The sequence below is a fragment of the Vombatus ursinus genome, unplaced genomic scaffold, assembly GCF_900497805.2.
Source record: "Vombatus ursinus unplaced genomic scaffold, bare-nosed wombat genome assembly UNPS02009918.1, whole genome shotgun sequence".
Lineage (NCBI taxonomy): Eukaryota > Metazoa > Chordata > Mammalia > Diprotodontia > Vombatidae > Vombatus > Vombatus ursinus.
Genome location: NW_020949696.1, coordinates 2,852,725 through 2,880,402, shown reverse-complemented (window position 1 = coordinate 2,880,402; position 27,678 = coordinate 2,852,725). Strand labels below are relative to the sequence as shown.

At 43.6% G+C, this 27,678-nt stretch overlaps 1 protein-coding gene across 4 annotated transcripts; it reads left to right on the top strand.

The window, feature by feature from the left end:
• The first annotated feature begins 495 nt into the window (after nt 1-495).
• On the top strand, nt 496-25,955 carry MBD3 (methyl-CpG binding domain protein 3). Of its 4 annotated transcripts, none has more exons than XM_027853288.1 (7): nt 496-570; nt 5,365-5,524; nt 16,499-16,636; nt 19,086-19,176; nt 20,431-20,608; nt 23,097-23,294; nt 24,911-25,955. In XM_027853288.1, the coding sequence occupies exons 1-6, from the start codon at nt 557-559 to the stop codon at nt 23,287-23,289; spliced, it is 774 nt and encodes a 257-aa protein (XP_027709089.1). In that variant the 5' UTR covers nt 496-556; the 3' UTR covers nt 23,290-23,294; nt 24,911-25,955. The 4 variants fall into 4 exon arrangements, with proteins under 4 accessions (XP_027709089.1, XP_027709088.1, XP_027709087.1 ...); XM_027853287.1 differs by having other exon boundaries at nt 23,093-23,294; XM_027853286.1 differs by having other exon boundaries at nt 520-666.
• Nucleotides 25,956-27,678: the final 1,723 nt, after the last annotated feature.

Here is a 27,678-nt window from a genome sequence, read left to right as displayed (position 1 = left end):
CATGACTCCCCAATGGGGCCGGAGGCCACGCCCCCATTGGCCGCGGGGGCGGGGCTAAGAGACCCGCGGCGTGCTAGGCAGACTAGTCTGGGAGGGGAGGGCTGGGAGGGGGTGTCTGGGGGCCTGAGAAGGAGGAGGTGGCGGCGGCGGCGGCGGGCGCGAGGACGCGGGCGCGGGGAGGGGGGGAGCTTGGCAGAGGAGGGGAGAGAGCGAGCGCAGCCCCGGAGAGCCCAGCGCGCGTGCTCGCTGCCTCCTCGCTCGCTCACCGGGATGGGGGCGGAGGGCGGAGGCCGGGAGGGCGGAACAGCCGCGGAAAGTAGATTCAGCGGCGGCGGCGACCGAGGAGGAGGCTACCGCTGCCGTCCGGGGCGACGGCGGCTCGGGCGGCTGCTCCTCTCCTTCCGCGGCGGGCTCCTCGGGCGGCGGGAGCTCAGCTCGGAGCGGCAGGTCGGGGTCGAAGGGAGCCGGCGGCGGCAGCGGGGCCAGCTCGGCCCGGGGGAGCCCGAGCGAAGAGGAGCGACCGCGGCGGCGGGGGAGCCCCTGTGCCCGCACAGCGATGGAGCGGAAGAGGTGGGAGTGCTCAGCTCTCCCCCAGGGCTGGAAAAGGGAAGAAGTGACCAGAAAGTCGGGTCTGTCAGCCGGCAAGAGTGATGTCTATTACTATAGGTGAATGGACCATTGGAACCGGGGACGGGGGGAAAGAGCCCAGGAAGTCCGCGGGGCGGGGGCCCGGCTCGGCTCGGCTCCCTTCCCCCCACCCTGCACTGGCCCCTTGGAGCGAGGAAACTTGCATTGGGCTGCAGCAGCTCCCCCCACCCCCTTCTTCCTCAGCCTGCAGCTGCTGCCCAGGCCAGAGCCAGGGCACCGGGAGTCGCCTGCCTGCACTACTGTCCTTTAATGTAGGGCGACAGCCAACCCCTGGGACTGGCCGGGCCCCCTGGCTGCCTGCAAACCACCCCCGCCCTGTCCTCCAGGGCTGCCAGGATCCAGTCTGGCAAGAAACTTGCATGTGCTGCTAGACCTGCATGCCAGGAGAAGCCTTTTGCGAAAAAATAAGTCATTTTCATCTTCTCTTCTGCATTCCCACTCCCCTAATTTTTTTCTCCTAAGCCACCTAGCATGACTGCATGCAGGAGAAATAGGAAGCCTTCTGGGTGCAGCAGCTGGGGGTGGGGGGAGGGGGAGAGAAATACAGTCTTTATTGCAATGTCTAAATTCACAAATGATAGATTGGTGTAGGCTCCGTTGGAGCCACATGGGGTTCCCTTTTCCTAAATGCAGCTATTGGAATACAAACTTTAATAGGCTTCTAGAGCTGCAGTCCGCTTTGTTTAATGCAGCATATGCAGTGCAGGAAACTTGACTGCTTTATCGGATTGTGAAGGGTCCCTTTATTAGACATAGCCATGCAGTGTGGAACACAGAGTGCCCCCTGATCCATCCCCCAGGCCTTTGTGTGTTTGGGAGGGGTGGGGAACTGGACTAGCTCATTTTAAAGAATGCAAATGTGTTTTACTGAAGAAATTTACGATACAGTTTTGTCACTTATGTAGCTTAAATCACCCGGAACCCCGGGGAAGTATTTTCCCCTCTGATCAATTCTGTCTTGGAGCATATAGCACCTGGGGGTTTGTTTTCTTTTCATTCCTCCCCCCCTTCCCTTTTCTTCCCTCCCAAGTTCAAAGGGAGTCTTTGGCCTAGGCTTTTAGAGGGTAGGAACCAGAGGGGGAAGGCGGTCCTTCTCTCTTACCATAACAAGAATAGAACAAAGAGCTAGTTGCACATTTAGACCATGCACCTGGCATTGGCTGGCTGCATTGAATGGCCTCCAATCCATTTGTTTCAGTCTTTCCCCAAATTTTCTCACTCTTAAAAAATAGTTTGCCTCTGAGGACAGCTTTTATTCCCCCCCCCCATACTAGGTATGTGATAGTAATATTACTATAGCACTTTAGGTTTTATAAAGCACTTTTCTTCATGACAAGTACTAGTGGGTAGATCAACTGTTGTCCCTGTTTTAGAGATGAGGAAATTGAGACTCAGAGGTTGTAATTTGCCCACTGTCATACAACTAGCAAATGTGACTTGAACTCAGGTCTTCTAAGTCTGAGGTTCTTTCCACTGCAATAATAATGATAAGGAACCTCAATATATGGTGTTTTGAGATTTGCAAAGCAATTTGTTGCCCCTGCTCAGTGGAGCTTCTGGTGCAGAGAATGAAAGGACTTTTGGTGGTAAGTCAATCATTGATTGTGATTTGGTGATCATAAGTAAAATGCACTCAAATGAAATCCAAGAGTACACTAGTTTGGTAATACCGAAATTTGATCTTAAGAAAAGCTTGATTGAGGTGATTTGGTCATCTGGTTTCATGTTAATTTGGGGGATAGGGGAAGCTGTTGGTTTTGTATGTGGATATGAGCTTGAAAATCTCTTAAAAGCTGAAACTAGAGGATGAATCATTTCTACAAAATGTGTCCTTTTTCTTCCCTCTGTTATCAGTGTTTGTTTATTGACATTAAAAGAAATCCTCACCAGAATCTAACAACATGGGAAAGTGATTGCTTTAGGCATAGGCTTCTGGTTAGTTTCTGTGTGCAGCTCTCAGGCAGCAACTTATCCAGCTGTTCATGACAATGTGAGCTCCTTTATGTGGTGCTTTAAGGCTAGCAGAGCAGTACAGTGAGGTAGGGAGATTCCCCTTTTACAGAGAAGGAATACTTCCTGCTCTTTAAAGGCTGATTTTAGAGATGTTGGATTTGCAGGGAAATTAATAGTGGGTTTTTTGTTAGAGCCCATACTTGTTAAGGGTGTCAGCATTTGTTAAAATTTAAGCAGCATTAGGCATTCTCTAAAGTGCATCTAACTTTAGATGAAGCTATCTAGAGGACCAAGAAAAAATTAGTTTGCCTGATCAGTTCTTGGCTTCTTTTGCAAGGGAGATAGGACGTAGATGATTATTATTCCCTAAAAGGTAGGCTAACATCATCAAATTAAGATATCCTTTTCAGTTAGAGAAACTGAGGGAAAGTGGCCCTGGCTTGTGGTCAGTAGCAGAACCAGAACCCCATCCAAAATCATTTCTTGGAGCTTTTGTAGTGCTTAATTGTTCAATAACAGTTACTAATGAAGTATTTTTCTTAAGACCGGTTTTAGGGACTGCTTGATTTTTTTTTTTGCAGCCCGTTTTCCTTTGTATTTAGTGTTTCTTTAGTTTTTCTGTGTCCCTAAGCCCCAAGTCTTCTTCCCTTTTATCATAAAGAGCTACTGATGACCCCACTCCTTTTCTCTTGAGAAAATTTTACATTATTGCCAGTTGGTACTTAATTGTCTATGTTGAGTCACCAGTAAAAGGATACAGAACAGAGAAGTCCTGTTAGTCAAGCAGTTTGCAGTGGTTAACACTAAATCATTTCTTTTCCTTGTATTTTTTTGGGGGGGGGGGTCCTTTCTGCAGAGAATGTTTGTACACAAGATCTAACATAACAATTAGAAATTAAAACCAAAAAAGTCAGTGGAAAATAAAATGTAATTTGTGTGTGTGACTAACCTTAGTGGGTATTGGGTTTCTTTGCATCAGGATGTAAAATGTTCCATGTCTTTCTTAGAAAGACATTTCTATAGGTTGCTTATTACAAATTAACCCCTAAAGAATTGGAGGCTATATTGATGGCAAGAGTGCTGTTATGCTAGGGTGGGTTGGAAAAGCAGAAATAAAAGTGGATTTTTTAAAAAATAGGGATTAATTCAAACTTAAAAGTAGCCAGTTTTAAAGTGGACAGCATGGTATAAAGGTGGGATTCTTAAATGGGGACTTAAAAGCTTGAGTGCCAGTCTCTGTTCTGCCATTCTCTTGCTGTGTGATGACCAAGGGCATGTCATTCCCCTCCTTTGGGGGCCTAGTTTCTCTATATACAGTAAAAGGATGGTCTTAGCTGATCATTGAGCTAGCTCCCTTCTAGTTCCAGCAGTCAGTGAATAGGAAATGGCCCCCTGCTGTTGCCCAGCTTACATGTACTCAGGGGCTGTGGACTAATTTTAGTACCACTGAGGTTAGAACATAATTATAAAGGAAATCTGGAGGGTGGGGTGGGGTTTGAAGGCAGGGTAGGAACATAGAAACTATTTAAGAACTTAAGTAAAATTACTGCTCTTACCTGCCTCCTTCATATTTCTGCTCATAGTTTGAGTTGACCACAATGCAGGTCACATATTGTGTGGAAAGAACAGTGGTTGTTAGACTACTAGATTTGTAGTTGGGGTGACTGGGGTAAATTCAAATCCTATCTCTAACACTAGCAGCGTAACCTTGCACAAATCATTGACCTTTCCTAGACCTGAGGCAATTAATTCTTAAGAAGATCTGTATTTGCATGATTCTGTTCCATAAATGACCTAACATATTGTGTGAAACATAAATTGTTTTATGCAGTTAACTAAAGATCCTGTTGTTTTAACCAAGTTGGTGAAACTAGGGTTACATTGTGTTTGCAAATGTTTCTGTCTTTTAAGTGGAAATAAACCAGCTTGAGAGATGACAAGGTAGCTTTGTCTGACTGTCAGCCTTCCCGTCAGATCAAAGGTTTTTAAAGGTATTGCTGTTACTTTTTGTCTAATATTGTATTCTTGGTTTGTCATTCTTTAAACTGAGGGAGGGGGTTGATTGTTGAATTCTGAATTGCACATTATGTTTTGCTCTAAAGGTCATAGGATTTAGAGTTGGAAGGGGCATTAGAGACCTTTTTGTTTAATCCTGTCCTTTATGTATAAGGAAGCAGAGGCCCAGAGAGAAGAAAAGATTTGCCCCAAATCACACCAATCGTAAGCAGCAGAGCTAGGATTTGAACCAGACTCCTCTGATTCCACGTTGAGGGCTCCTAGATTTAGTATGAAACTTGTACTCTTTGCTGAAGCTGGATCTTTGAGGAAATGAGCAAGAGTTTCACATCAGTGTGTGGCTCCTGATGCCACGTGACCTCTTAAGACCCTTCCAACTCCAAGATCCTGTGATGTTTAGATAAGGGGGATGAGAGACACAATTGCTATAGATGGGGAAAGTTAGTTCTCCATCTGGAAAGTTTGTTGCATTGGATATCTAGTGATTTCAAAGGCGTCTTCATTCTCGGATTGGTCTGATTGAGAAAGAACACACTCTGCCTTTGCTTTGGTATTGCAAACGTTAATTATTGTGAAAACAAGGTCCTCCCCTAGGGTGCCAGAAGAGAAGTCATCTTATCTCGTGGTTCATTCCTCATCTATAACAACACTCCACAGTAACGGCGATGGATTTAATGCTGTTGTAGCACTTAGGGTGGGGAGAGGTGATGGAAGCCTACAAAATGGGAATTTCCTTTTCCTCTGTAGCCCGAGTGGAAAGAAGTTCCGAAGCAAGCCTCAGCTAGCCCGCTACCTGGGGAGCTCCGCGGACCTGAGCACTTTCGACTTCCGAACAGGGAGAATGCTCATGAGTAAGATGAGCAAGAATCGGCAGAGGATGCGCTACGACTGCTCTAACCAAGCCAAAGTAAGGACCCCTGGCCCTCTGTGGGGAGCCACAACCCCCGTTCTCTGTGGTCGCCTTCCCTGGTAATCTTTGTAGACCTGGCTCTCCGCATTCCTGCACCTAGGAGTTTTCAAGACCTTCTTGCCTTTTTAGATCCTGATCTAGGAGCAGTGGGTGAAAACTACAGGCTTCTGCTTGATAGAGACTTCTCCATGAATTCGGTGGGTTAGCCTCAGAAGGTGGGGAGCCCCTTACTTGTAGAGGTATTCAGACAGAAGCCACATGACCCTTTTTCTAGATACTGAAGATATTTGTTCAGGTATGAATGGGTTGGACTAAATGCCTTGAGAAGTCCCTATCCAACTCTGAGATTCTGGAAAGTTGTCTGAAAACATAAGCAATTTGGGATGAATATCTTCGTGCACAAGTGTTATGTAGCCTTTGAATCAGGGCTGGCAAGCATAACTAGTCATATGATTGTGGGCAAGTCACTATTTGAAGCCTCAGGGTTCTCATCTGTAAAATAGAGATAATCCAGGACCTGTCTCTCAGGTCTGTTCTGAAGATAGTGCTTTGTAAACTGTCTAATGTTGTGTGAAACCAAGCTATTCTAATACCAAAAGAGCCAAGTCAGTACTTAGTCTGGGTCTTTTTAGTTTATAACCTCATGTTTGGCACTTTATGGTTTACACAGTGTGCATTTGCACTCATTATCTCATTTATCTTCCCAACAACTACTGAGAATAGATGGTACCAATACTATTTTGCTTAATTGAATAAAGAAACTGAGACCCACAGAGCGGGAGTGGCAGGCCTGACTCCTAGTGGAAAGGGTACTGGAGTATCTCAAGTTTACTAGAAAGCAGGCCTCAGACACCTACCAGCTTTGCAACCCTGGGCAAGTCACTCACCCTCTGTCTGCCTCAGTTTTCTCATGGGTAAAATGGGGATAATAATGCCTCTCAAGGTTGTTAGGATAAAATGAGGTGGTTTTAAAGTGCTTTGCAAATGTTAAAGCACTATATAAGTGCTAGCTATTGTTATCATTATCATCATCATTGTTCTTAACAAATGCCAAAAGAACAAAAAAGAGAATTTGACCCAAAGTGGGGAAAATCTCCTTCCGTGCCTTGTTATCCTGTGCCATTTTTGCTCCATCTATTTTTGTAAAGCTGTCATAGATGATCCACTCAATACACTAGGTTCCTTCCCCTAGTGCTCTGAATATTTCATGGGTACCAGTGTATTTCTTGGTGTGCCTATGTGTGAACTCTTAACTACATAACTGACAGACCATTTCTCCAAATTTGGAGACCTACCCATAGATTCCTACTCTTTAAGAACCTAAATTTAGAGCTTGGACAGGACCATAGAGGTAACCTAATCTAACGCCCTCATTCTCAAGAGGCGGACACTGAGGCCCAGCCCAGAGCTGTTAAGTGACTGGCCCCGAATTCATACAAGTAGTAAATGGTAGAGAAAGGATTTGAGCCTAGTTCTTTGTCCGTCTATGCTACTTGCATGAAGTAACGCAGTGGGCTGCCCACATAACTCCATGTCATTGTGTCCCTTCCTTGTCTGACATTCTTCAGTCATTTTGACAAGATCTGTTCTTAAGCCATTTTATTTTTCTTGGGCAGTTGGTCAGGGCAGTCTCTTTGAATGCCTGTAGATCTCATATCCAAGAATCTCTATGATCCATGTTTTCTTTGTACTTTAATGGACTCAGTGCCTAAAAGTGTCTATTCTTTTTGCTATTTGATGAATGCCTTCCCGTAAGACCACCTGTGTTTTTAAGAAAATTATATGACATTTTATAGAATAGTAACAGATAATAGCAAATAAAATTTTTAAAACTCAGTTGCATTTGTAAGAGGACTCAGTGAAAAGACTTGTGAGTTTATATAAAGGGAAAAGTAATGAATATTGTTTTGGGAGAACTGGATTATGGGTCCTGGTCTGTCAGTTATGTAGTTAGAGTTAACAGATGGGCCCACCAAGAAATACACTGGTACCCATGAAGTATTCAGAGCACTAGGGGAAGGAATCTAGTGTATTAAGTGGATCATCTATGACAGCTTTACAAAAATAGATGGGGCAAAAATGGCACAGGATAACAAGGCATGGAAGGAGATTTTCCCCACTTTGGCTCAGATTCCCTTTTTTTGTTCTTTTGGCATTTGTTAAGAACAGTAATGATGATGATGATGATGATGATGATGATGATGATGATGAATCCTCTCACATTTACCAGCTGTGGGATCTTGGGCAAGTCACTATTGGAGACTCAGTTCTCTCAACTCTCATATAGGGCTAAATTCTCTTTAACCCTGCTTTCCTTGCAGGGTTGTTGGGAAGAGAGTGCCTCACAAGCTTCAAAGTGCTGAGTAAAGGTTGTTTCATGTAGTATCGTCCAAAATAGCTCATTTAGACAGTTGGTTCCTAGACAGTTATAACTCTTACTCATTTAGTCCCAAATGTCAATCAAGTGACTGAGAAAGTAGCCAAGTGTTTGAAAACCATACGTATCCCCAGTCTCCATCTATAGGGACAGCTTTGTTGAGAGCCATCAGACTCTCCTCCTCATCTTGCCACTTCTTTTGTCTAATTGTTTCATCAGGATAATAGCCTGTCATCCCAGGCTCAAAGTGACCACTCTCCTAAGCTGGTAGAAGGTCAAGTCATTAGCTTTCCTAAAACGTGAGACAGATTCCTTTCTTCCAGTCAGAGGTCTGTTTCATGTAGGTAGGGCCTTTTTGCTTTATCTTCCTAAATTCATCTTCATCGGAGAGAAATCTAAGGCAAATCTTGCTGTTTTGGTCGGAAGCACTAATTTAATACTTCAAGGAATCATGATTCCTTGGGCATTGGTCCTCTCACTGAAACAAATTTCATAATCTTTTCTGACCAAAAAACCTCATCACCCAGTGGCCCACGTTCTGGTGACTAGTCTGTCCAGATTTGGCGAGGTTGATTCTAGAACTGCTGACGTGCAGTCCGTCACCAGGTCGGTGCTCCAAATCTTTACGTTTTGTTAAAGCCAGAGCTAGCACTCCCTGGCACATGTATGACCTTCAGGGATCCATGGCATGTTCTCCCAGCAACCCACTGGAAGATCACTTCAGTGGGTCTGTGCCCACATCGTTGTGAGTCTGTACTCTCTTCATGGGATTGACCTCCATGACTGCTCCAAGAACCCTGCTTCTCGCCCTGGGTCATTCATTGCTTACCATGCTTTGCATAGAGCTTCCTGGAGATTCTCCTCAGTGTGTTGGAGGTCTTCTTCTGGTTCTTTTACTGCTTCTTGATGGAAAGTGGCTATCCCTCAGTTATCTGTCATTCTTGGCTCTGTGACTAACCCACCTTTTTTTTTTTTTTTTTTAGTTTTACATATCCTTAATGATTTAAGTTTATCCCACTTCCGTGCATAAGGTACCATGAGTAATAATACACTGTAGCCCATTTACACCTGCCACCTGCCTTCCCGTTGCTCTTCGGCTCACCTGTAATTCCCTTGAGATTGGGGTTGTCCATCATTTGCAACTACATAGCATGTCTGGAAGAATATTGGTGTTGTGAGGTGGGCTTTTACAACGAAAAACATTTTGGGATCATTGAAAATGTGCAGTTTCCAAATGTTATTTAACTCTTTTCTCCTATTTGCATCTAAGCCCAGCTCCTTGATCATATTCAGTGCCTGACCAGGAGACAGATGGTGATTTAAATGAACTTTCCATTCAACTATCTATCATAACACAGGCAAAGTACTTCAGAATTCTTGATCTGTTTTGTTTTTCCTGTGTGGGTAGTTAGGGTGATATCCTGAGTAACTGAATCCCATTGAGGACACCTTAGAGTGTCCCAGGACCCAGTGCAGTAAGCATAAAATGATCTACCAAAAGGACCCTTCTAGAGAACCTCTTCATCAGTAAGAAATCTGTTTGGGCTAGGTCTGGGCTAAGTGTCCTTCCTCCATGACACTGGCAGCCTCTGGCCTTACCTGATGTTGATAATCCATCAATTATTGAGCAGTGTTCTCACTAGTTACATCACCCATCAGTCAGCAAGCATTCAATAAGTGCTTACAATGTGCCAAGAACTGTGTTGTGGGCAGGGAAGACAGAGAAAAGCAAAAACACAGTCCTGGTCTCCAAGAACTCACAATCTAATGGGGGAGACAGTATGGAAATAACTATGTCTGTACAAGACAGGTAAACTCAGGGGGAGAGGGAGGGGACGGGAAAGGCCTCTTGCAGAAGGTAGGATTTGAACTGAGTCTTAAAGGAAACCAAGGAAACTTGTTATAAGGGAGAAGGGAGATCCTGCTGGGCATAGGAGAAAGCCAGGACTGAGGCATGGAAGTGGGGAGAGGAGGATTGTGGGAAGAACAGCCAGGAGGCCAATGTAGCTGGATCAGAATACATGGAAAGGAATAAGGAGCCTGGAAAGGTAGGGAGGATCCCAGTGCCAAATAATATTTGATCTTGGAAGTAATAAGGAGTTACTTGGACATGATTGAGTCAGGGATATGATATGGTCAGACCTGAGTTTTAGGAAAATGACTTTGGAGGTTGAGTTAGAGGATGATTTGGAATAGGAAGAGCCTTGAAGCAGAGAGATCAGTTGGAAGGCTATTGCATAGCTAAAGGATACTGGATGTACAGGGATGACAGGTGAATAAAGAGAAAAGGTACTTTAGAGATATGTTGTAAAGGTAAAAGTGGCCAAATTTGACAATGGGTCAATGTGTGGAGTTAGTCTGAGTGAGGAGTCAAGAATGACACTTGTTACCTGGGAGGATTGGTGATGCCCTTGGCAATAATAGGAACATTGGAAAGAAGGGACAGTTTGGGAAGAGAATGAGTTCTCTTGGAGCAATGTCCTGAAACCTAGGAACAGGGGAGAGTGTCTGGGAGCAGGGGACCACTGATATTAAAGGTGGTAGAGAAGTCAGGAAATAGGAAGATTGAGAAAACACCATTAGATCTGGCAAGTAAGGGAGCATCCCTAGCTGAGCAGTTTCTCATTTGAGTTGATGAGGCTGGAAGCCAGACTGCAGAGGGTTTGGGAGAGAGTGAGAGGAGAGGAAGTGGAGGCATCCATGGTAGATGACTTTCTTAAGGAGTTTAGCCAAGAAGGACAATCGCGAGCAAGGCTCGCTAGTAGGATCCAGGGAGCGGGGTTTAGGGATGGGGGGGACAGGAGTGTGTATTTGCGGAATAGGAGCCGTGGTCATGGAATCTCTTATGAATTAAACATAATAACTGACCTTTTACAGCATTCTAAGATTTGCAAAGCTTTACATACATTATCTCCTTGCCTCTGTGTAACAGATTATGGGCTAAGTACCATACAGGTTTCATCCCTAACAGTTTTTCTTGGATGAGGAAACAGAACAGGAGAGGTATAGTGACTTGCTGTTGGCCCTTCAGCTAATAAGTGACAGGACCCGTTGCACCGGGCTGCCTTGAATTATGATCCCAATGTGATTTGTAGTGAGATTTTGTGTGACCTTGACATAGGTACATGAGACATCGTTTTTGAGGTGTGAACAAAACTACCAGGAAATGAATCTATGTACTATACATTTTGGGGGTATAAGAAAAGTGTGACTTTGCACAAGGAGCTTACAATCTAGCTGAGGTAGAACATCCATCACAGCATTGGTTATAATGGCCTTGTAGTCATTACAGATAGGGGGAAATGCTGGATTGTGCAGTACATATGGTTAGAGAGTAGGATTGTACATAAGGTGATAATCATGGGGTAAACAAACACAAAAGAAGAGACCATCACGGGTTGTTCTTTTCAGGCAGGAGTGGATGCAGTAGCCAGCAGGATGCTAGATGCTGGGAGTAGTTAGAGTACTGACGCTGGAGGAGGCCAAAAGACTTCATTTGGAATCCTGCCTCTAACAGTAGCTGTATGATCATGGGCAAGTCAACTTCACGAACTCTGTGGGCCTGGGTTTTCTCACCTGTAAAATGGGGGTAATACCACTTGTGGGCGCACTTAACCTCAGAAGTACGTTTTATAAATACATAATTTCCTATTTAATGTTTTATGGAAGAACACTGGGTAACGCTGCGTTTCCTCCCACTCCTAGTCAGATTGTAGAACACACCTGTGATCTGTGGAATGTAGCTTGGGAGATAGTGTAGCAGGAGGAGCTCTGGATTTGAGCTTAGAGACTTGGGTCTTCATCCTGGCTTTGCAGCTTCCTAGCTTGGTGAGCAGAGACCTTGTCTTTGAGCTTCTGCTTTTTCTTCTGTAAAAGAACATGAACTAGTTGATCTCTAAGCTTCATTACTGCTCCGCAGCTAGTTGGCACCCTAGTGCATAGAGCGCTGAGCCTGGAGTCAGGAAGACCTGAGCTCAAATCTGGTCTCAGACACTTCCAAGCTGTGTGACCCCTGGCAAATCACTGAACTCTGTTTGCCTCAGTTTCCTCATCTGTAAAATGAGCTGGAGAAAGAAATGGCCAACCACCCCAGTATCTTTGCCAAGAAAACCTCACATGGGGTCACGAAGAATCAGATACAACTGAAAAACAACTAAACAAAAGTTTGATTACTGTTCTTAATTCTATGAAACACTGTAGCAGGTTCTTTTTTCTGATTTGCTTTGCCCACATTACCCCTGGCCAGTAATCTTGTAGGGAGATCTGCCTGGCAGTGGAGTTCAAGATAGATTGAAGGGGAAAGATTAGAGGAGGAGCTGCAGAGGGACAAAAGCAGAAATCCAGGAGTGAGGATTCTTTCTGAATCTCTGTGATAGCATCTCTTCTTCCTTTTTGAAGTTCCACCGTGTCTGTGCTCTTTTATCTTGGGTCATAGGGTTTACAACTAATAATCTGAGAATTAGCAAGTAATTTGCAAAGCAGTTTAAGACCCTTGCATTAAAAAAAAAAATCTAGGGGCAGTTAGGTGGTGCAGTGGATAAAGCACCAGCCCTGGAGTCAGGGGAACCTGAGTTCAAATGTGGCCTCAGATGCTTGACACTTACTAGCTGTGTGACCCTGGGCAAGTCACTTAACCCTGATTACCCAGTCTGTCCTGTCTATCCCCACCCCCAAAAAATCTAAAATTTAAGTATCAAGTCATTTTTTTTTAACTCAGGTACATTATTGTATTTTTGTTTTATCTGTTCTGCCTTGCGTGTCAGCAGGGTAAAAGGCTGCCAGGCAGCTGGTCCCACTCATGGATAGTTTGGTATGAACAGGTGTTGCCTCAGCACGGTGTTAACTTCTATGCTTCCTAGAGGCATTCTTTATCCCTACCCCATGGATGCTTTTGGAGTAGCCCCTACTTTCTAATATCTGTATGTCAGAACTGGAGGTAGTAGGGCACCTTCGCTGCCAATTTAATATGTCTATATACTACAGGTTATTTTTGATATACCCAATTATAGTATGTTTGAATTTTTTCTCCCCCTTTAAAGATTAATTTGACCGATCCTGCCAGATAAGTGCAGATGAGGAGGTAGGGGCTTTGAGGAGCACTTTTGTAACCTTTTCTTCCTTCTAATACCAGCAATAATTGACATTTATGTTGTGCTATACATATGTAGTCAGTTACTATTTTGATGCTTTTCGATTTACAAAAAAGTTTTCAATACATTGCCATGTTTGAGCCTCACAGTAACATAGCCCTCTTGAGGAGTTAGATATAGGACAGGTGTTACTTACATTTTACAGGTGAGGAAATTGAGCCAAGATTCAAAATGTATTATTTTCAGTGACTCCTCATCCAGTGTTCATTCATACAGCTGACTCAGTGTACTACCAAGTTCATATTTTCTCTTCATTAATAACCACCACCTATATACAGAGAACCTTAGTGCTTTTTGGTCTCTCATTCCTACCACCCTAATAGTGTAGAGTATCCCTTATTTAGGGAGGGTTATAGAGAATATGCATTTTGGTGGTATTTGTCATCTTTTTAAACAGCAATGACTCTTTGACCATTTCTTTTACTGACCTAGATATAATTTGTTATGGCATTGAAGGCCTACCTTAATCTGGTCCCTAGTTCTCTCACTCTTCTCTATATAAGTGCTCGCTCAATTGCGAGCACGTTCTCTCTCTCTGTCTCTGTCTCTCTCTCTCTCTTTCTCTCTCTCTCTCTGTCTTTTTCTCTTTCTTTGCTTTTTGATGAGGCAGTCGAAGTTAAGTGACTTGCTCAAGTCACACAGCTAGTAAGTGTCAAGTGTCTGGGGCCAGATTTGAACTCGGGTCCTCCTGACTGCAAGGCCGGAGCTCTATGTAAGCTCTTTCTAGCAAGACAGATTCATTGGCTATATCTTGAGCACACTTGACCCTTACTTAACTCTGGGAATTTGCTTATTCACACTGTTCAACTTACCTCAAGTGGATTCTTCCCTTCTCCTTTTTCTGATAAAGTTTTACCCAGATCCTCTTGCTTTTACATGACCCTTCCTGACCTCTCCATCCTGAAGTGATCTCCCTTCTCTGTTTAACACAATTCATTAATTCTTGCATTGGCTTGATTGTAGGAGTAAAAACCACCTTATTCAATGGGTCCCTGAGCAGAAGGATCCAATTAGGGCCATTCAGTTCATTCCTAGGTCTGGTGATGAACAGTGTTTGTCAGAAGATCAGTCAGATGAGTTTGGTTGGGGTTTTCATAGGCTGACATTCATGTGGTGGATGTTTTAACCTTGGCAACTGTCAAAAGATAATCTTCTTAGTCCCCGAAGGGTTGTGTGATCTGTGTTAGGAGAGGAGGGAATACCCGTATTGAGGACCTGTGAGCCATAGAAAATATGTTAGACATAGTCCATACCCCAGAGTAGTTTACTCTCTACTAAGGGTGATATTTCTGTACCTGAAACAATTAGGCAATAATAAAAGATGAGTTGCCCATCTTTCAGTAGGACAGGAGAGTGCTGTTGGGAAGAAGAAGAGCTACTGAATTGAGAATCAGAAGACCACAGTTCTAATCCAGGCTCTGCTATTAATGCTATGGCACCTCTCTGAGCTTGAATTTCATCTGTTAAGTGAGGGCTTCAGACTAAGTCATCCACGAAGCCATTCCTAGCTCCAACGTTCTATGAAACATAGGATCTCAGATTTAGAGCAACCTCTTCACCTTTCATGTAAGGAAATTGAAGGCCCAGAGAGGTAACCTTTGTCCAAGGCCACATAGATAACCTTGGTGCACCCAGGATTCAAACCCAGTTTCTCTTTGAGTCCAAAGTCAGTGTTGTTTCATACAGTAGAGGAGGGGGCGAATGATCACCTCTTCAAACCACTTAATATCAATAAAGTAGAATACATCTAGGAAATAGAGCAGATCAAGGAGAGGAGGGTCGCTTTAATCCATGGGGATACAAAGACAAACAAAATCTCCTTGCCCTCAAGGAGCTTGTCTCCTAGGAACTGCTGGGAATGTTTAATTATTGGAAAGAAGACAGGTGTGGGGGCCGGCGGCAAGAATAGGAAGGGATGCCAGGTGGAAGAAGGTTTGGAAGAGGAGTCCTGTGGCTACAGAAGGGCAACTGAGAAACAATAGGTAGAAGTTATAGAAAAGCAGATTTTTACTCAGTGTGTATAAACTCCCTAGAGAGTCCCAGAGTAGGATGGTGAGAGTGAGCTCCCCTTTACAAGAAGTCTTCAAGCAGAGATCAGACTAGCACTCATCAGGGACACATGTTGTGGACATTCATTTCCTGTGTAAATAATTGATTGGAGCAACTACTTTTGAGGTTCCTTCCAATTCTTGAGATCTTGAATACTATAAGTATCAAATGCTAGAGCTCCTGCAGCACTTCTCAGGGTAGAGGAACCTTAAAAATGTAATTAGAAAATATTTAATCAGATAAATAAAAGTACAGTAGAACATAGATGATATTAATATGTGGTTTTCCAGACCTTTTTTGGGGGGGGTGCAATTGGGGTTAAGTGACTTGGCCAGGGTCACACAGCTAGTAAGTGTTAAGTGTCTGAGGCCGGATTTGAACTCAGGTCCTCCTGACTCCAGGACCAGTGCTCTATCCACTGTGCCACCTAGCTGCCCCTTAATGTGTAGTTTTCTAATTCATGATGTGTCTCACTCCCCTCTACCTCCAGTTTCTTTTTGAGTTTTCTGCCCCTGGCCTGTAGAGTTGTTTGTTATTTATAAGGATTTCAGGTAGAGGATACATCCAGATTTCTCTCCCTATCCTGTACAAATGTAAGACGTCACAAGGGAAGAACATCTGTGCTTGGCACAGTCTGGGTTATTTATCGAGCTTGGGACACAAACTGCCAAGGAGCCATGTTAAAATAGAAACTCTTGTCTTTGCTAAGGTGGCTGGATCTGTTGGGATTTAGGTTTCTCCACCCAACTGGCCTTTATTTTTTTCACCTACATTTGTTAAATCAGTTGTAAAATAAACCCTGAGTATGTGCTTACTTTTCCCAAGTGTCCTAAGGCATGTTGGTCCATGCACCATATGCTTACATAAGTCAGGTCTCTTTATTGTGTCTCTCCTTCCCCTCCTGGGAAATTAAGAGACTGGGCTTGACCACACAGTACAGGGGATATTGTGGGGTCCATTGCAGACCACTGCATTAAAGTGAATATCGCAATAAAGAGCAGTGATATCAGACTCAGAAACAGGGTGACAGGATCCCCATGGGCACATTGTGACTTAGAAGACCACATATTAACATTATCTATGTTCTTTATTTTGTTAAATATTTCCCAATTACATTTTAATCTGGTTTGGGTGAACCTAGGGAGTGTTGGGGACCAGAGCATAAAGCCCAAGGGCTGCCTATTACCCACCTCTGGGTTAGGGGATCTCTAAAATGGCCCAGCTCTGGCATTCTACAATTAGCCTATTTAAGATGAAGTGGAATCAAGGTGGGGGCCAGCAGTGTCATTCTACAACGATTGCACTCTCTTCTGTGACGAAAACACTTTGTAAATAAAGTATTATACAAATGTGAGTTGTTATTAGGAGCATGGTCTAACTTGCTTGTTGTTCCAGGGAAAACCAGATTTAAATACAGCACTCCCTGTCCGGCAGACGGCGTCCATCTTCAAACAACCTGTTACCAAGATTACTAACCATCCCAGCAATAAAGTAAAGAGTGATCCACAGAAGGCTGTGGATCAGCCTCGACAGGTGGGACTCACAGACTTGGGCATTGCATTTGTCCTACTCTGAGTAAGGCTCAGTCGTCGAATGGTGTGCTCTTCCCCCGGGAAGTTTATGTCACAGCAGGAGAGAGCCAGGCATGGTGGATTGGAAAGGATGAAACAAACCTGCGTGCTAATCCTGGCTCTGCCACTCACTTGTCAAGGGACCACCTTTGCTTCTGGGGCCTCAGTTTCCCTGTCTGGAGTTGTCATGTTATCGCCATGTTACGGATGAGGAGTTTCCTCACTGCACTAGCTGGCATACGGTTAGCTGTCTGGTTGCTGGTGCTCTCAGTTCATAAATCCTAGTGTTTCCCCTGCTGTGTCTTGTGCTGCACCTGAGGGAGCTGCTTCCAGCGTCTCGGATGCCAGCCTAGTTCACTTTGGATGTGACCACACTGTATTGCCCGGGACTTGAATTCCTACCTAGACCATTTGTTGGGAGCTCTCAGAGCTGCACTTCTCTCTGACAATTTTAGGTCTATGCTCTTTGTGACCTCAGTAGGCTTAGCACATCAGTATGGCAATGTTGCCAGCCCAGGGAACACGAAATCAGGTCGATTCACAGCTTGGGTCTTCCTTATGTAACATGATGCATAGCTCCCATCAGGCTGCTTCATGACTGCTTTTCCATTATCCTGAATGTAGGACGGTCTTAAGGATCAAAACTGGTTGTGGATTTTTTGTGGAACATAGAATTTTAGGGCTAAACAGGGATGTTAAAGATCATCTGATCCAACCCCTTCTTTGCAGATGGGAAAACTAAGGGGAAGTGACCTCACTACATTTACAGATCAATGACTGGGGACAAATCTGATCATAGAACCCAAGTCTCCTGATTCTCAATGTAGTATTCTTTCCACTTGACCACACAGTACAGATAAACCTTAGGGATATTGTGGGGTCCATTGCAGACCACTGCATTAAAGTGAATATCACAATAAAGTGAGTCTCACAAATTTTTTTGTTTCCCAGTGTATATAAAAGTTAGGTTTACTTTACTTTAAAGTTTACTGTAGTCTGCTAAGTAGTTTGCAGTATTATGTCTAAAAAATCAATGTACAGACCTTAATTTAAAAATACTTAATTGCTTAAAAAAAAAAAACTTAACCATCATCCGAGTCTTCAACAAATTGTAATTAAAAAAAAAAAGACAAAAATGAAGTTTACCACATTGACTGACTCTTTCTTTCACTTGAATACTTAGAAGCCATTGTGGGGTTATTAATTGGCCTAATTTCAAAATTGTTGTATCTCAGAGAATAAGGAGGCCCAAGGAGAGGGAGGAAGACAGGAGTGGCTGTTCCATGGAGCTGTCAGAACACACACGACATTTATCCTTCAAGTTTACTGTCTTACGTGGGCACAGTTTGTGGCGCCCCAAAACAATCACAATAGTTACATCAAAGATCACTGATCCCAGACCACATTGACAGAGATAATAATGAAAAAGTTTGAAATGTTGTGAGAATTACCAAAACATGCCACAGAGATATGGTGGCAGCATGTGTTGTTGGAAAAATGGCACTGATAGACTGGCTTTGCCACAGACCTTTAGTTTGCAAAAAACACAGTCTCTGGAGGGCAGCTAGGTGGCGCAGTGGATAGAACACCAGCCCTGGATTCAGGAGGACCTGAGTTCAAATCCGCCCTCATATACATAACACTTACTAGCTGTGTGACCCTGGGCAAGTCACTTAACCCCATTGCCTAGCCAAAACAAAAAACCTCACAATATCTGCAGAACACAGTCATTCAAAGTGCAGGTCTACCTGTATTAACTGTTGAGAATATTGGAAATAGAACTGGTTCATTTTGGACTAATAAAATGCAAAACTGGAAAGGGAATGATAATAAAGAAGAGTATTCTTATAGACAAGCAGATTACGTGGCCATTATAGTACATATGAGATTCTATCCTTAGACGGAAGAGCTATTATATTAATATTCTAAGTACAGAAAAAAGATGTATTAAGGAAATTGAATGTGTACCAGCTAAATATGAGAGGATTTGCTTTAGTAAGCTTCCACGAAGCTGCTATTTTACAGAGAAAAATAGGGGGTGTGGAAGAGCTGCAGACAGGTACAGGAAGAGGGTCAGTGTGAACAGGACAGCAGTTAGGATGTTTTACAGTTAACTGACATCTTTTCTTCCTCTCCTTGCTATGTTTCCGCAAAAAAGTATAAACCTTATCTCCCCAGGGGCCTAAGGTAGCCTCTTCTGGGCAGCTGCTATTTCAGATGAGCCACCTAATGTAACATTATCTTCTCCTCCTCGGGCCCCCCTCCCCAGTCCTTAGGCAGCCTGTTCTCTTAATAACCCAGGCCAGCTGCCTGAATTCTGTTTGATTTGGGGCTTTTTGTATAATCAGGGTCTCCCTTGAGTTGCCTTTTTTAAAAACTGTGTAAATAAACATAAATGTTTTCTTTGATAGCTTTTTTGGGAAAAGAAACTAAGTGGATTGAATGCCTTTGACATTGCAGAAGAGCTTGTGAAAACAATGGATCTTCCTAAAGGTTTACAAGGTAATTAGTAACTGTTTTTGACTGCCTGTTGAACTTGTAAATTTTAAGAACATCTTTTCTCTGTTTTGTGAACTTTCACATTACACTTCTCCTGCATTGACTATTAGGCATGGAGAAAAGCTTTACTATGGAGAATGCATAGAACACAGAAGGTCAGAGCTGGGAGGGCATTTAAAGCTGTATCAGAACCAGGAGGGCCTTTGAAAGAGTATCTTCCAGGTGAAGAAATGGAGGCTCAGGGAGCATTTAGCCTAAAACTGCACAGGGAGATAGTGGCAGAAGCAATCTTAGAACTTAGATTTTCTGACCCCCATGGTGCCCCATTGCTATTTTTTATTTATGCCTGTGGGTTGATTTTTAGCTTTGAATTGAGTTTTGGATAATGGCTGATGAAGACACTAGCAAGGATGTTTAAGAAGTTAGCCTGACTTAATTTAGCAAATTTAACTTCATCTCTCCTTAGAAAGGTGGTGGTTCAAAGAGAGAATCCTTGCATATATGAAAGAATATAGGAAGGGTTTCTATGTATAAAGAATTCCTTGGTGTGGAATTTGGTAACTCCTTAGAACATGTGGAATGTGGGAGGATTAAAACTGTTAGAGTTTAATTCTGTATCCTACCTTAAATGTAAGCCATCACTCCATTGCTATGGAAACAGGCAGTTCCTTTTCTCACCATGGCTGAAGGGCTATACAAAACTTTGTACTTTATTTGGTCTGGTAACATTTGAAGTAGATAAGCAGACCACTCACCCCACAGGACATTACCCCCACCAACTTTGTTTCTCAGTAACATCATTAACACATCGTAACTGAAGCCTTCTGTAAAAGCATTGCTGGGACAGCCGGCCCAAGATGGGGGCTTGGAGTCTCCTCAGCAGTGATCTCAGCTGGGCCTTCAGCCTTAGAAGCAGTCATTCATTCTCCTTAGCATCAACTTATGAACTTACTCAGCTACTAGCTAGACTTCTCCCTCCCCCAGGTAAAGCTGTTTCTCTGATCCTGTTCTTAGAGAACAGTTAAATATCTGGAAAATTATAGTATCTCTGTGACTGAAATTTAGTATTTAGTTGTATTGCCTTTAAACAAAACTTTAGCAGCAGTATGAAGTTTGACCATCTGGTGGTGGTGAAGGGAGTTGAAGGAACTTAGGATTTTGCTTTTTTTTTTTTTTTTTTTAATACTATGTAATGACTTTTATGGAGCAAGTTGATTCATCAGCTTTTTTTTCTTTCTGGTAAATTGTGTCCTGCAGGGGTTGGCCCAGGTTGCACTGATGAAACCCTCCTCTCTGCCATTGCCAGTGCTTTGCACACGAGCACAATGCCCATCACTGGGCAGCTCTCAGCAGCTGTCGAGAAGAACCCTGGGGTATGGCTTAATACCTCCCAACCACTCTGCAAAGCCTTCATGGTGACTGATGAAGATATCAGGTAATGGAAAATGCATTAGAAATTACTTTGGGCAGTCAGATGCTCTATGTAGACATGTAACACAAGCTCTACTGCTCACCTGCAGTGAGTATAAATCTGGTTCATCATTCTGCATTTTGAATCTTATACACAAAATTCAAGCGCTTAATTTCATAAATGAGAAAACTGAGGCTTGAAAAATATAAGTCAATTTGGCTACCCCATTCACCTCTCCAAAAAAAAAAATGTAGCAGCAAGTAGAGAGATAAACTAGGTTCAGATTCTCAAGAGATGGGAGTTACGACTTCCTATGTGGTTGGTGATATCGAGTAACCTAATGGATGAAGCATTGCGTATCCAGGCCCCAAGGTTTGTCTGTTCAGGTACTGCCTGGGATGGTACAAACTTTCATCACTGGTATTGCCTACTTGTCTAATAGGACAGTAAACTGAATGAAGGCTGGACCGTGTCACTGTGTCTCAGCTAAACGTTGTGTTTTCCCCACCCACGTAAGAAGTGGAGCCTGGGACTTTGGCCTTAGAACTCCTCCTCCCATGAATCAGCGTTTCCACCATTATGAAGCCCAAGTGTTTCTAGATTCAGTAACCCAACAGAATTGGAGTCTATAGAATAGACTGTTAAGACAGTCTGCTTCGGTGAGAGGTACCTCCTCCCCCAGTTTTGGCAAGGGTAGGAGAGAAGGGAGACTTTGCAAGCCGTCTTATTCCTCAGGTCCTTAGTGCTGCTTTAAGACAAACCTGAAATTTACCCAGCCCCCAGTTTGGTAAAATGTAATGGACCACTTGGGCAGTTGGTCCTATACTGACTGGACAGGGTGTGCTGGTATGTCTTACTGCAGTCACTGGGGTCAATTAGAACACTTGGCTTGGAAGACCTGTTATCTCCACTGTCATTGTGTGAGCTTGGGCAAGGTGCTATACCTTCAGAATCAAAGAATGCCTGCCCTGCCTGCCTGTTAACTTAAGGAGCCAATGAAGTGATGCTATGGGGGGAGGGGCCGGGCGGGGCAAGGTGGGCGGTGGGGGTGTTCCTAAGGGCTAATTTAAGAGGCTGACATCTAGTTTGGTATAATGGTGAGAGGCCTGGATTCTGAGTTGCGAGACATGGGTCCATGCTCTGATAATAACTTATTTGTATGATAAATTAGGTTACTCATTCAACCTTTCTGGGTCTTCACTTCCTTTACAAAATGTGGGGACTAGACTAAATGATCTCCTCCAACTCTAACACTGTATATTCTGACATTGCATGATAGCACCTTCCCTGGTTTAGTATTGTTAGAGTAGTGTTTTCCAAACTGTATCCTGTAGAACCCTGACATTCCTTGGAATGCCATAATGAAATGTAAATAATGTTAGTTTAAAAAAAATATCAAGTTGTATCTCTCAAATATATAATATGTACATTAATTTTTACTTTATGGATAAAACTTAATTTTGTCCATCTTGCTCTAAAATTTCTCACTTTATCCTTGGGAATATTATAGAATGGCACTCTTCCCTCAGCCCCAAGGACTAAATACTATAAATGAATAAAGTCTTAGATTTGGAAGGACCTCAGAAATCCTGTGGTACAACTCATACCTCATGCCCAATTCCCTGTAACAATCTCCTTGGCAAGTGGCTCTCTAGCCTCTACTTAAACATCTAGTTAGTGGGATCTCATTATAACAACCCCTCAAATATTTGAAGACATTCTGCACCCTCCACCCCTGGCCAAGTCTGTTCTTTTGTAGGATAAACAACCAGTCTCTTTTTTTTTTTTTTTTTTTTTTTTAAGGCAGTTGGGGTTAAGTGACTTGCCCAGGGTCACACAGCTATTAAGTGTCAGGTGTTTGGTCTGAGGCCGGATTTGAACTCAGGTCCTCCTGACTTCAGGGCCGGTGCTCTATCCACTGCGCCACCTAGCTGCCCCAACAACCAGTCTTCATGGGACCTGGGTTGGGTTTTGTTACCTTCGTGGTTGTCCTCCCTCTGAACTTTTTTGTAGTTTGTCAATGGCCCTGCTAAATGTGTGATGCTCTTATTGTAACAATAGCACTCCAAGAAATGATATGCCAATCTAATTGGCAAGATTCTTTTACTTAAGGTCTTAGGGCCACCTGTTAAAGGTGAGAGGGGCATCTTTGGCCAAGGTGCGTAGAGCTCGCTGCTCTAGCTGTAGCCAGAGGAAGCCACTTGGGAGGCTTCCCTTCCTCATCTGAGAGTGTGGGCAGTAGTACAGGGCTGTGGTGCTTCAGTCAGGTGCTGAATACCACATTCAGTGGCAAAAACTTGGGTTCCTAATGATGATGAAAATAGCTTCCAAGCAAAAGTCACTAAATACATATAAAATCATGATTTAAAAACGTCAGTTCTCAAGTATGACTTAAGAAACTTAAGTGAGTGTTTAGACAACTTTGCTGTACCGGACCCACTATTTGCACTGTTTGGCTGTAGAGCCGATCGAGCACCAGAGGTAACTGACTGTGATCTTTGTTCTGAGTCAGGAAACAGGAAGAACTCGTGCAGCAGGTGAGAAAGAGGCTGGAGGAGGCCCTGATGGCCGACATGCTTGCTCACGTGGAAGAGATTGCCAGGGATGGGGACGCCCCTGGAGAGAAGGGGGCTGCAGAAGAGGAGGAGGAGGAAGAGGAGGAAGAGGAGGAGCAGGACCAAGACCACGAGATGGAGACTGTATAGTCCAGGTGAGACCAGCACTCCAGGGGGCTGTATGTGGAGGTTTCCTCACATTCTCATTTAAGTGTGGAAGAATGGGGGCGTGGGAATGAGTGTACATATAAGGAGGCAGAGGGATCTAATTAATGTTTGTGATTTGTTTTATCAGAGACTTAATCTCTTGAGTCCAAGAGATAAATGACCCATGTTTTTGAGTGTCTATGTAATGTATTAACTGCATATCTTTAAAGGTTTACAAAGCACATTACTCAAACAGCCCTGTGGGATAGGTAGTAGGTATGTTGTCCCTATTTTACAGTTGAAGCAGCTGAGGCTCAGACTTGGTACACACCCTGGTCTCCTGTGCCCTTCCCTCCCCAGTCTAGACCTCTGTCTGCCAGATCATACTGCCTGGCAGTAGCTATGCCTGTGTTATGCCTTTCCCCTTTTCTTTCCTTGTCTAGATAATTCCTATAGATGTCTTTGTAGTGTAACATTTATGACCATAAGGTTTTTTTAAAAATGATAAATAGAAGAAAATTAAACTGAGGTGGGTATTTAGCACTGAGAAAAGAAAAATGGCTAAAACATCAATAATTAGATTAACACACAATGTCAGTTAAAGCTTTCACACAACTACTGGAGCATGATTTATTGAAGCTTAGCACTGTTCTTGGCATGTAGTAATCAACTAATAAATGTGGTTAGAGAAACGTGATGGAGTGGGAAGAGTTTGGGACTTGAAGTCAGGACAGACTTAGACTCCAGTGTTCACTCTGTGTTGTGAAACTCGACTGAGATGGTGTGTGAATAAAAAATGCTTCGTCAGACTTAAAGCCCTATGGGAGTGTTTATTATAAAAGGGGAGAAAATGAAAGCTCTTCACCATTTTTGTTGCAGAGCAGTTTTCATATTCCAACCAGTATGATTTAAAGACCTTTCATATGATAAGAATCCCTAATAAGAATAATTTGTTTGTTGGAGAGGGCAGTCTCAGCACAGGTGCTTGTCAGCTAATTGTTAGCTGATGGAACCTAGTTGAACATTTTCCAAGTAGACAATCAAAATTTCAGGGTTGGAAAGGACCTTAGAGGGCATGTAGTCCTGACCCCCTCCCCAGTCCACAGTAAATGGTCATCCAATTTAAAGACTTCCAGTAATGGGGCCCCCCCCCAAGGCAGTCTGTTTTACTGGACAGTTCCTAACTGTTAGAAGGTTCTTGTGTTAAACTAGAATGTGTCTCCCTCTTACCTCCTCGTTCTGCCTTCTATAGGACCAAACAAAATTAGTCTTTTCCCTTTTCCCCATGACAGCTGTTGACACATTTGAAGCTAGCTGTGATGTGTGTGCCCCCTAACTCTTCTTTTTCCAGGCTCGGTGTTCCGCAGTTCCTTCATCGAGTCCTTTCACAGTATGGCTGTGAGTCCCTGCCCTGTCCTGGTCGCCTTCACTTGGCCTGAGACTCTAGCTGGCCAGTGTTCTTCCCCAGATGTTGCCCCCTGAATCAGACAGAATCTTCCAGAGAAAGGACGAGTAGGATTGAGCTCAGTGGGATTCTCTGTTGAGCATACAGTTTAATCAGAGTGGAACTGCATGTAAAGCGAAATTTAATGAAAGCGTTTTCTGTTGTATTTTTCTTTTCCAGGAAGATCCAGCCAAGATTGACATGTAAAGCAGCAGCAGGGCCAGCACAACCATTCCCAAAGCCAGGCGTGTCCAAGGACTAACCCATATCTACCATACTTAGGAACAAGCTCCCTTGACCACTAGAGGAAAGAGTTGGGCATCCGAGAGTAACTATTTACTCTTCTGAAAGACATTTCCCCTCTTTTCCCTTCCCACATCAAAGGTGGGGAGGAGCTACACGGGTTTGTGCTAGACACACAATCTCCCCTTCTTATTTAGGGGTCACTAATTCAGTATGGTCAGTTTTCCCAGGGCTTTGGTACCTTTTACCTTTTGACCTAGGTTCAGCATTTTCTCTCTCCTTCTGGGTCTTTTTTAAAGTAAGAGAGGTTCTTCGTTGCTTGGCCTCTCCCCAGTAACCTGCTTGATAATCTCCAACTCTTAAGAGCCCATTTTCATCTTTCAGATTGTTGTTCCATATGTGAATTCAGGTCATTGAATTTTATGCCCAGACTGATCTCGGGGAAGGGCAGGGAGTCAAATAAGGGTGTGACACTCTTCCAACCTGCTTTTCCCAAACCCAATGTCAGAATTTCTTTATGAAATGTTTAGAACTGAAGCTAGTATAAACTGGGAAGATCTGCAGGAATCAGATTCACCTGTCCTGCTAAATGTCTTCAAACTTACTCTACTTCTGTATTGTCCTTACTTTTTTCTGCGTTGTGGAACTAAGCCGCCAACAGAGACATGCTCCTAGAGTAGTCTGTTCCCGGGGTCCTCAGCATCCCATCGGTGGGGTAGCAGAAGAGAGAAGTGGTCTATGAAAATGCTCAGTGTGGTTACTCCAGTGAGGTTGGGGAATGCTTCCAAGCAAAACAGAAGATCCAGTGGTAAGAAGAGAGAGACTTGATTCTGGTGCCAGGACTTCCGCCCCTGCAGGAGAGGAGATGTGGAAGGCATCACCTTTAGTTTGTTTGCATGACTACACAGTACGTGAAGCTGTGATAGTCTCACCCTCCTTTTTAAAAAAAGTTCACCTTTCTTTAATAAATTGATAATATCAACTGAATAGAATCCTTTTTTGAACATTTTAACCTTTTGTATTTGATGTGCATTGAAGTGAACTTTGGCCTTTGTTGAAGAAAAATGAAATGTATTCAAACTGCCTTAATGGAGTTCTGAATCCTCAGTTGGATATGGGAATCTGGAACTCTTACCCCATCTCTCTATGCAGCTGCTTGAGATCCAGACACAGACGTAATTGTGGGCACAGATTGTCCCTCTCCTCCCTCTTCTAGCATGAGTTGCTTAGGGGTATGGGGAGTGACAGCCCAGATATCTTCTGGCACACACTTCTCACCTGTAGGCTCTGCCATGATCTTGTGGGCAGTTTAGAGGACAATATTTATTAGAATTACAGAGCTGGAGAACTAAGAGATCGCCTTATCAAACAAGTGACAAAACATATTTGGTGAAGTGAAATGAGAGGTAAATGAGTGACTTGTGCAAGGTCACCCAGCTAGATAGTACTGAGGCAGGAAAGCTGCCTCAGGCATAATGGGCTAGTGTATCATACCCCTTAAGGACCATGTCATGTGTTTCCATCTAACAACTTAAGATTTTTTTTTTCAAGAGATATTTTCCCTGTTTAGCACTTGAGAAAGCCTCAGGCATTTCCAGAAAGATATTACCACTCTGGTATCTAAGAACACTAATATTCAACTGCCTCAAGAAAGGTCATACTGTTTCAATCCCCTGCCCCATCACCCCTCAGTTCTGTGCCTCAGAGTGCCTCGTGAAGAAGGGCCCGTTAACTACAATGGCCACTACTGTGGGTGGGGATAAAGATGCTCTTCCACGGACCGAGTGATTTCTTTTTCTGCTGGGACTTTACTGGCAAGAGAGAAGACTTGGAGAACATCTGTCTTCTCTGTAGTCAGAGGACGCCCGCTACAAGATGCAAGTTCTCCCTTCCTTTTGGAAGTTTAAATTGAAACCAGCATTCTTCTGTCTTGGCAACATGAATATTTTTCTGCAGACCATCTTGCTGCCCCCACATCTCCTTCCAGTTTCTGACACAAAAACTCAAATGGGGAGATCCACTCTGGAGGACAGTCTGATGTGCCAGCCTCCAAAGGGTGAAGTCTGAGAAGGCACCAGACAGGAGCAGCAAGCCTTTTCCTTGCCTGGCCTCCTCTAGCTAGACCTGGACAAGTGTGGAACTCTCCTGGGCTGGTGTTTTCAGGATTTTTACTGAGTGTGGAGATGCCTGTGAGACAACTCCCTGCCGAGGTCTGCGTTCTTGGTATAATGAATTGTAGATTGGACTGGACTGGACTGAGGGAGTTGTCAAAAATTAGTGGGTAGTGTCAATCCAGACTTGAATCTGCCCCCATGTAGCTTTTTTTTGTTTTTTGGTATTCTTCCTTCTCTTATCTCTAGTTATAATCTTTTTTTTTTTTTTTTTTGGCTAGTAGAAGAAAAAAAAAAGCCCGAGGTGAATCTACTACGTCAAATACAGAGTGCAGTGTTTATGAAATGCCCAGGATTCCTAGCTATGCCCCTGTTTATGCCTAATTGCCAAAAAGTAGACATTGGGATGAGGGTGTTGTTTCATCACGATGTTGATGTTCATGCCTCTCCCTGTGCGTCCTGAACCCTTCCTCCATTTGTTTATAAAATGATTGCTATCACTGGTCAGATCCAGCATTTTTAAACTGCATGACCAGTGTGGCTTGGTGATGAGGTGTTCATCACCCAGCATCTAACATGCCAATCTTACTGGGC

Coding starts and splice junctions, on each gene's coding strand:
- MBD3 (XM_027853285.1), top strand. CDS start 557: ATGGAGCGGAAGAGGTGGGAGTGCTCAGCTCTCCCCCAGGGCTGGAAA. Junction 16,637..19,085: donor CTGTGGATCAGCCTCGACAG/GTGGGACTCACA, acceptor TTTCTTTGATAG/CTTTTTTGGGAAAAGAAACT. Junction 20,609..23,092: donor GTGACTGATGAAGATATCAG/GTAATGGAAAAT, acceptor CTTTGTTCTGAG/TCAGGAAACAGGAAGAACTC.